The sequence below is a fragment of the Myotis lucifugus genome, unplaced genomic scaffold (assembly GCF_000147115.1).
Source record: "Myotis lucifugus unplaced genomic scaffold, Myoluc2.0 scaffold_738, whole genome shotgun sequence".
Classification (NCBI taxonomy): Eukaryota; Metazoa; Chordata; class Mammalia; order Chiroptera; family Vespertilionidae; genus Myotis; species Myotis lucifugus.
The window spans coordinates 250,092-259,747 of record NW_005871786.1 but is presented as its reverse complement, the minus strand read 5'-3'; the positions used below and the strand labels follow the sequence as shown (position 1 = coordinate 259,747).

The following is a 9,656-nucleotide window of genomic DNA, read 5'->3' as shown; positions in this document are numbered from 1 at the left end:
TGTGGGGTGACCTCCAATTCCACCATCCAAGCCCTTTGAGTGAATATCCCATCAGTCATGCACACCCTAGTCTAAATGAGCAGAGAAGCCCTTTTCTCCCTCTGGGCGTCTTGAAGATCTGGAGGCTTTGAGGAAGGGCCTGATGGGGCAGTTTGGCTGTTGGGTTAGGATTTAGGGGGCAGGTAAAGTCCTTAAGCTGCCCACCTTTTGGGGACATTTTGCCCCACTTGTCCATCCTGTTTATCTTGTTTTATTCCTTGATGAAAAATCTGACATTAGGAAAAGATTTTCCATCTGCCACTGACCACTTAGAGAAAACTAGCCTGTGTGTCCACTTTCTCCTGGAGTCTGTGTGTGCTCCATGTATGCCCTGTGGGGTATCATATAAAAACTGGTTCCTGGTGAAGGTGGCGTCTGAGGGTCTACCAGTCAGGTGAGCCCTGGCAGGAGTGGTGAGTGCCGTGGTGGAGAGCACAGGGGCTCTGTCTGAGCTCCCCGGACGGACGTGGAAAGTGAGGGAAACCCAGGGGCTGGGATAAACCTCCTCTCTCTCCCCCTCTCCCTCCGCTTTTCCCTCCCAGGATGGAGCTAAGTCCCGACCTCATCTCAGCCTGCCTGGCCCTGGAAAAGTACCTGGACAACCCCAACGCCCTCACTGAGCGGGAGCTGGTACGCGGGCCCCCAGGACTGGGAGGGCCCTCCTTCCGTGCTCCCTGGCTTCTCCTCGTCCGCAGGGCCTCCCTGTGCCAGCCTCAGGGGGCGTGTGCTTGAGTCATGGGCCTTAGAGAGGGGCAGGGAGGTGGGGAGGGGCCCGAGGATGATCGCCCGCTGGCAAAGCCGGCCTTGGTTCCTGGTCCTTCGGGAGCTTGAGGGGAGGGGCTGGCATATCTCCCTCCACTGGTTCCACACGTGCCTTGAAGGTCATACCCCGGATGGAGATGCTCACAGCTTCCTGGGGGCAGACCTGGGATTGCAGTGTCTCCACTTCCCTCTAGGGTCCTTGTCCAGGAGGGGAGACAACACTCCTCCAGGGGCTCGTCTGGGTGGGGTGCCCATGCTCCCCTTTCAAGGCTCCGGTTCAGGACAGGGACACCCACACTCCCCTCCGGGGGCTTAGCCCTGGGGACGTGGGCTGCCGCCCACCCTCATCCCCTCTCCTCTCCGGCTGCAGAAAGTGGCCTACACCACGGTGCTGCAGGAGTGGCTGCGCCTGGCCTGCCGCAGCGACGCCCACCCGGAGCTCGTGCGGCGCCACCTGGTCACGTTCCGGGCCATGTCATCGCGGCTGCTGGACTATGTGGTCAACATTGCCGACAGCAACGGCAACACCGCGCTGCACTACTCTGTGTCCCACGCCAACTTCCCGGTTGTGCGGCAGCTGCTGGACAGCGGTAAGCCTGGCCAGCTGTCACCCCGGTTTGGTGGTCTGGTTGGGGAGACATGGCCCCCTAGTCTAGTGGGGGAGACACTGCCCTCCCACTCTGGGGGGGAGATGCAGGCCCACCTGTCGCCTCAGTATTCTGGAAAGGGCAGCCATGGTTTTTGGGAAAACACATGCCCTCCCCCCATCCACACGGACCCCTGTGTAATGGAGGTCACACCTCGGAACCCTAGTCTGAGGGACGGACATGGCTTTGAGTCTGGGGCTTGGAGAGAAGATGTGGTTCCCAGTTCAGCAGGAAAGGGTTTCCTTGCCCTAGTCCGACGGGGACGACACAGACCCCTAGTCCGATGAAGGCTCCAATCTGATGGAGGAGGCATAGGCCAGTCTGAAGGAGACTGATGTTCAGTCCAGTGAGCAAGACTGATGTTCAGACCAATACTCTCAGTCCTAAATGTGGTGCCAATGTTGGGGGGCCCAGACTGATGGAGGGGTGTGATGGCTTCAATCATAAAGGGCGTGGCTGCATTAGAGGAGCCACTCCTCGGGGTGTGGGACTGGAGACGAACACCCTGGGCAGAATGGGGTCCTCAGTCTGAGAAAAGGGAGGAATCCGGCCACACCGAGACGGATGGAGGAGGCCATGCCCAGAGCTCATGGTCGAGCAAAACAAGGCTCCCAGGCTGATAGCAGAGACTGGCCTGGTCCTCAGGGCCCCTCCCCTGGCCTTGAGGGAGGCCTGCGGGCGTCAGTGGGTCTGACGGCTCCTGTCCTCCTGCCCCCTCCCCCAGGGGTCTGCCAGGTGGACAAGCAGAACCGGGCTGGCTACAGCCCCATCATGCTCACCGCCCTGGCCGCCCTCAAGACCCAGGATGACATCGAGACGCTCCTGCAGCTCTTCCGGCTCGGAGACGTCAACGCCAAAGCCAGCCAGGTAGGCCCCGGGGCACTGCAGACCGGGGCAGCCCTTCCTGGTTACCAAGTCCTGGCTGTGCGCCAAGCCCAAACGTGACCTCGTTTCATGCCCAGGGGGAGTCCCTGCTCCACAGACAAGGAAACTGAGGCTCAGAGGAGCAGAGTCGTTTTCTCAAGGTCAAACTAGAGGAGGGGCTTTGAACCAAGGGGGTCTGGCTCCAGAGCCCCATTCTTGTGCCCTTCCCCAGCAGGTGCAGCACCTTCTGGGGGAAGTGGGTGGGGACGGGCGAGGACATGGGGGTCCCCAGCCTTTCTTCACCCGACACCGTCCCGCATGCTGCTGGGTAGTGCGTTGGGCAGCAGGTGGAAGCCAGAGGCTCAGAGGGTGGGCCAGCAGGCACGGGCCCCACACTCCTGGAGCTCACAGGCCAGTGGGGGCAGGAGCCACTCGCATTCAGGCAGCACGGCGGCTTGGAGGGGATTTGGACTCGGGCTGCAGAGCGCCACTAGAGGCGTTCCGTCAGGGCAGGGTGCGGCCCACTTTCTGATTTGAAATCTCCCTTCAGCTGCATGTTGGGGAGCAGAAGCCGGATGACTCTGAAAGCCACAGGGGTGTGGACAGGATCCAGGCAGAGGAGCAGGGCAGCCAGGACACCGAGGGACAGCCAGGGAGGGGACTGAACAGCACAGACGCCCTGAAGGGAAGGAGCAGGGCGCTGCGATGTGCATGCAGGAGCAGACCTCTTGCTCTTTTTTATTGGTTTCAGTGAGGAAGGGGGAGGGGGAGAGAGAGAGAAACATCAATGATGAGAGAGAAGCATTGATCGGCTGCCTCCTGCACGCCCCCTACTGGGGATCAAGCCCGCAACCTGGGCATGTGCCCTTAACCGGAATGGAATCCGGGACCCTTCAGTCCACAGGTCAGTGCTCTATGCACTGAGCCAAACCAGCCAGGGCTGGTTTACTTTTTTTAATTGAGGTGAAATGCACACATTCCCCTTTTAAAGTGCACAGTTCAGTGGCATTTAGTATATTTACAGTGTTGTGTAATCATCACTATCTTTACTTCCCAAACATCCCCATCACCCCTAAAGGAAACCCTGCACCCATTAGCAGTCACTCCCCTTCTCCCTCCCCCAGTCTGCTTTCTGCCTCTGGATTTGCCTGTTGTGGGTATTTCATACAAACGGAGTCAGGTAGCATGTGCCCTTTAGTGTCCAGCTTCTTTCACCGAACATAATGTTTTCAAGGTCCGTCCCTGGTGTAAGATGCAGGGTGTGGTACTTCGTTCCTTTTTAAGACTGAATAATATTCTGTTTGTTTATTGCTCACCTGCTGGTGAACACTGATTTAATTTTTATAAAGGTTCAACTGACATACAGAAAAGTGTACAAATCTTAGTGTCATACATTGTTACCTGTTTACACCTGTGAGTTAGGCGCCTGCTTTCGGTGGGCGTGGGGTGAGGAGACGAGTGGCATCTCCCTGAGGAGGAGACATTTAAGCTGAGACCTGAGGGGCGAGTGAGACAGGAAGGGGGAGGGACCAGCCAATGCCCAGGCCCCGTGGGGGGAGGACTGTTTGAGATACAGACGGAGGCCAGCAAGTGGGGCGCTGTTAGCAGCGGGTCACTCGGGAGCCACGACAGGTTCCGGAGCAGGGGCCGTGCCTCGGAGGACGTGGTGCAGCAGCCTTTGCTTATCCTGGGCAGGCAGGGCAGACGGCCCTGATGCTGGCCGTCAGCCACGGGCGCGCGGACGTGGTGAAAGCCTGCTGGCCTGCGAGGCGGACGTCAATGTGCAGGACGATGACGGCTCCACGGCCCTCATGTGCGCCTGCGAGCACGGCCACAAGGAGATCACGGGCCTGCTGCTGGCTGTGCCCAGCTGCGACATCGCGCTCACTGACCGCGTGAGTCAGCACTCAGGTGCCCCTCGGGGCGGGCGGGGGCTCGGTGCCAGGCGTCCTCATAGCAGCCATGCTTTGCAGGACGGGAGCACGGCTTTGATGGTGGCCCTGGACGCAGGGCAGAGCGAAATTGCGTCCATGCTGTACTCCCGCATGAACATCAAGTGCTCGGTGAGTCTCAGCCCTAGCAGGATGTTGCGGGAGGAGGGTGCAGGGGAGCAGGGCGGGGGCCTGGGAGGGGACAGATGTTTATGAAGAGCCGATGGCGTATGGGTCCTGAGCCAGGGACTTAGTAGTCATCTGCTTGTTGAACCTTCATGGTGCCCCGTGAGGCCATGAGTCACTGAGAGCTGAGACTGTGTGGTCATGGTCGACATCTCGGTATTTGAACCCAGACCTATCTGTTGCTCTTTAAATTATTTAAAAATATATTTTTATTGATTTCAGAGAGGAAGGGAGAAGGATAGAAACATCAATGATGAGAGAGAATCACTGACCGGCTGCCCCTTGCACGCCCCCTACCCAGACATGTGCCCTGACTGGGAATTAAACTGACCTTCTGATTCACAGGTCAACGCTCAACCACTGAGCCACACCAGCCAGGCCAAATGCATGTTCTTAATCACCATTCACTCATTTGAGAAATATTTACAGAGCCCTGACTGTCTCTGGCCCTCATCTAGGCCCTGGCAACCAGCACTGAACAAAACAGAAAAAACGCTTCTGCCCATCATAGAGCAGACATTCTAATAAAAGACAAAATAAAGCAAATTGGTGTAGCATAGCCAGGGGATGGTACGTGCTGGGAAGAAATATAAACCAGGATGTGCGGGACAGTGAGTGACGGAGGAGCGACTTGAGACCTTCATGAAACTGACGCTTGAGCCAACACTTGAGGAAGTGAGGGAGCAAGTGTGTGGCTCTCCAGGCAGAAGGAACAGACAGTGCGAAGGCCTGAGGCAGGGGCTTTCCTGTGTGCGTGAGGGGCATCACGGAGCCCCAGCGGGAAGACATGAGGGCAGAGAGGTGATGCCACAGATCACGCAGGGCCTGTGGGCACCGTGGGGCTTTGGGTTTCACTGTGAGCGTGTCCGTGTGCAGAGGCCTTGAGAAGTCTCACTGTAAAGAAACCCAATTTAACTGTGTTTAACCCAGCATCTCTCTTATGGACCACAGAAACCTGAGGTGTTTTTTAAAAAAAAGCTTGCCTAGCAAAACACTCTTCCAGACACAATAGGAGGATAATACTGACACCAGCTGTGTCCTGGTGCCTGTGGAGGAAAAAGCCCTTCCAGTCTGATGGGGGAGACAGTCCTTCCAGTCTGATGGGGGAGACAGTCCTTCCAGTCTGATGGGGGAGACAGTCCTTCCAGTCTGATGGGGGAGACAGTCCTTCCAGTCTGATGGGGGAGACAGGGCGGTCCCTGTAAGCCTCACAGCGATTCTCCGTGTGGTGGAGGAGACAGTATGCTGAGTGCCTACTGGGTGTGATTGCTTGAACCTTCCACAGTAACCTGATTCGTTTGCATAAAGTACTATTATTATTTTCTACTCAGTTTTTCCAGGTGGGGAGGTGGAGGCTTAGAATGGTTACATCCTTGGTTCAAGGTCTCACAGCCAGGAAGGGGCAGGGGCCCCAGGGTCCTTCTGACTCTAGACCTTGGGCAGGAGCCTCACTGCCCCCGCCCCCGCTCACCCCCACCTGCACTGGCCCCAGCTGCCCCGAAGCGTATCCGGGTTCGGGTTCAAGGGTAGCATCGTGGGTGTCAACCCCGGCAATTCCCGAAAGGTCCGAGAGAGGGAGGTTGCAGACAGGCCGTCCGTCTCCGCCTGGCTCCCAGGTTCTCCTGAGGCTTCGAGCTTTTCTGGCTCAAGGGCACCCACCCGGCCTCAGTGTGATGCTCAGGATCCCCTGGGGACCCGCTTTGGACTCAGTTTCCTCAACTGGAAGATGGGGGCGATGGGGCTGGAGATGGCTCAGTGTCTGATCTGTGCTCCTGCCCCCAGGGACTCTGAGGCAGGAACCCCAATCCTCTCTGTCCACCTGGACCACTGCCACAGCCTCTGCCTCCCCCACCCTCACTGCCCCTCACTCTTGCTCTCCCCACAGCAGCCAGAGGTCAGTGCGGACACCTGAGTCAGCACTCAGACCTCTCTGGCTCCCACCTCCATTGGAGAAAAAGCCAGTCATCCTTAAAGCCCATCAGCTCCACCCCCTCCCCCTCCACCCCCCCTCCCGTCGCTCCCTCAGCTCCAGCCTCACCAGCCTGACCCCTGCTCCGCCTCAGGGCCTGGGCACTGGCTCTCTCTTCTGCCGGCAATGCCTGCTCTGCCCCCTTGGCCGGCCCCTCCCCGACCACCCGCTGTCACTGTCATTCCCTTCCCACCAAGCATCCCTGGTGAGACTCCTCCACTGCGTTTATTTGTTTGCTTCTTGGAGGCATCTCCCCCGTCACGTGGCCTCCTCGAGGCCAAGGGATCCCAGCCTCTTGTTCACTCACCGCAGCCGCTGGGCCGGCCAGCAGAGCCGGCGCCGCGGAGGCAAGGATGCCAAACAAGGAACTGTGCTTCTCGTTTCAGTTTGCCCCGATGTCAGATGACGAAAGTCCTGCATCGTCCTCCGCGGAAGAGTAGCCATGAGGGGGGACCAGAGGCGCCTCCCCTCTGAGGCCCGTCAGCCCCAGAGCGAACTGTCCCTCCTCCCTTGTTCCTGGTCCCGGCCTCCTCCCTGGCCAACCCCATCAAACCCACCAAGGCCTCAGTCCCAAAGGCAAGTGGGTTTCTCCTGCTTCCCAGCAGTGACAAGACTCCAGCTAAGGCGGGCTTTTCCCGTCCCCAGTTCAAAGCAGCCACAGTGCAGACCGGAGCTACGTTCTCGTAGGAACTGGCGCCAGTGGCCGATGCTGGCGTGGGTTTATGGAGAACACAGAACAATCGACTGGCAGTGATGGATGGAGGCGGGCGAGAGGGAAACGCATTGTATTTTGGAATCACCATCGGGGAAGGGGGGAATCATTACTTGTTGCCAAATCTGAAAGTCACTGGAAATGCATATTTTCATTTTAATCTTGAGTGTTATTACTCACGGGTGGCGTCTGGAGTGGCTTAACTCCCCTTGGCCCCCCACATGTAATTGTCTGGTATGTAATAGTGTTTTGTCCACTCCCCAGACAGCTTTCTTGGGGGAATTTTGGTCTCTTCACAAAACGGATTCTGTCCCTGCCACCTGGAGTAGGAAATTTAGCCCTTTCTTCTGCTCAGGTCTCTTCATCGTTCAGGTCGGGGGGAGCCTCAGGACTCAGCAGCCCAGAGGTGTGAGCAGTTCATATCAAGAAATTACCCCAACCCGGCCCCTCCCCACATGGAGGCCCCAGCAAATATTAATTTTCCTAGAAAATCCTTCAGACCTGGAGACACAGGAAATGAATCCTGTTCCCAGAGTGGCTGCTGAGTCCCTGGGCTTCGAACCCAGGTTACGGGCCGTCCAGATCCTCCTCAGGCTCCAGAATTTCTCTCTTCAAAGGAAAGAAAACAGGCCATGTGTGTGTTGGCAGCGCCTGGGGCCGGCTCCAGGAACCCCATGTGTGCACAATTAAAAATTGGCTGCCCCCAGAGGGCTCCCAGCGCAAACTTAAAGAGGCAGGGCCTTGCAGAAAACCAAACAAGGGCCAGCTGGGGTTTTTTTGTGTGTGTTTTTTTAACCTACAGGCTTTCCGGAGCTGCCTGGAGCAGAGCCTGCTGGACTGGGGCTCGCCAGACACTCACAGTTTCCTTAATGGCCTGTTTTGTTCCCAGGACCTCAGCAGAGTTTTCTTTCCTTTTCCTTCCTTCTGTGAACCAAAAAAAGAAAAGGGATAGGCTGCGAGCCTCCGAAAGTGCCTCTGTGGCAGGGGAGTGAGACCCCTGGCTAATAGGTGTCCTGCCTTCCGGCCAGTTGGCAGCCCCACTGCCAGGGTCGGAGCCAGGCCACGGAGGAGGGAGCGGGCCCTGAGTGCCCACGTGTCCATTCAATAAAGCGGAACGCTGGCTTCTCTCCTACAGATGGAGTCTGGCTTGCTTTGATTTTGAAGGGATCAAAATCTTTTTTATTTTGTACCTAAGACAAAAGAGCTTGCTTGCATGGTCAAAGGAGGGAGGCACCCCGGAGGGAGAGAGAGAGAGAGAGTGTGTGTGTAAGTTGGAGAGAAAAAACCAAAGCTGCTTGAGGATGTCCACGGTATTTGATGGAAGGCTGCAGCTCTGAGCAGCGGTACCGTGTTGTGTGCCTGTGTGTCCTGGCCCGGAGCCAGCGGGTGCGTTTATTTTAAGCTCCTACAAGCAGCTCACTGACACCATATTTGTCCCTGTTCCCCTCTCCCCTGCTTGGCATGGAGGCTACAGGGGGTCCTGCCTTTGTCCCCATTCTCTTCTCACGTGTATTCATGACCTTAAACTTTCCAACCACGGTACGTCCATAAAGACAGTATTACGCTTAAATGAAGTATTCTTTTTTGTAATCATTTTTTAGACGGTAAAGAAATTTAATAAAGCTACTTTATGATAATGCCAATATCTGTCTGATTGTTGTCTCGGTGTGTGCCTCTTTAAGTTTTAAAATAGATACTTTTTTGCCCTAGCTGGTTGGCTCAGTGGATAGAGCATCGGCCTGCGGACTGAAGGGTCGCAGGTTCAATTCCAGTCAAGGGCATATGCCTGGGTTGCGGGCTCCTACCCCAGTAGGGGGCATGCAGGAGGCAGCCAATCAATGATTCCCTCTCATCATTGATGTTTCTATCTCTCTCCCTCTCCCTTCCTCTCTGAAATCAATTTTAAAAAATTATAATTTACTTATTTTGAACAATGTTCAAAGCTACAGAAAAGTGACAAGACTGTTATAATAAACTCCCTTAGGCTCTGTCCTATACTGTAGCCACTAGCTACACGTGGCTGTTTCCAACTAAATATGAATTACTTATAATTAACTTGTGCCCGGTGGCTATTATATTGGCCTCCAGAGGTAGAAAACATTGCCATTGTGGCAAAAAGTTCTAACAAAGACGCACAGTGAAGACCTCAAACGAAATCTTTACAGATTGCGTTTCCTCGTGACAGAATAACTCGTAGCAATTGTAAAAGGCAACATTCAAACAATACAGAAATGCTTGGCATAGTGGAGGGTGCCGTGGTCCACTTAGTGTGAACACCTTCCGTGTCAACAGTTTGGAATATCTCCTACCAAACCTTTTTTCTAAAATGATTTGCTGTTTCATTTTTTGAGATACAACATACATACATGTTGTGCACAAGTCTGTTAGGGCTGCCGAAGGAGGAACGCACGAGGCCAAAGTGGTGAGGAATTATCCATGCATTAGGTCATCTGGAAACCCAGATGAGCTGAGCCCCCACATGGCACCAGCACCCAGGGACAAGGTTTCAGAGATCTTAAAGGGCTCTAGGCGGGCTTTTCCTGGGC

At 55.7% G+C, this 9,656-nt stretch overlaps 1 protein-coding gene across 2 annotated transcripts; it reads left to right on the top strand.

The window, feature by feature from the left end:
• Positions 1-566: 566 nt before the first annotated feature.
• KANK2 (KN motif and ankyrin repeat domains 2) lies at positions 567-8,753 on the top strand. Of its 2 annotated transcripts, XM_014448001.2 has the most exons (6): positions 568-669; positions 1,172-1,391; positions 2,173-2,315; positions 4,008-4,207; positions 4,286-4,375; positions 6,785-8,753. In XM_014448001.2, the coding sequence occupies exons 1-5, from the start codon at positions 583-585 to the stop codon at positions 4,302-4,304; spliced, it is 669 nt and encodes a 222-aa protein (XP_014303487.1). In that variant the 5' UTR covers positions 568-582; the 3' UTR covers positions 4,305-4,375; positions 6,785-8,753. The 2 variants fall into 2 exon arrangements, with proteins under 2 accessions (XP_023602601.1, XP_014303487.1); XM_023746833.1 differs by lacking the exons at positions 4,008-4,207; positions 4,286-4,375 and having other exon boundaries at positions 567-669.
• The last annotated feature ends 903 nt before the right edge of the window (positions 8,754-9,656 follow it).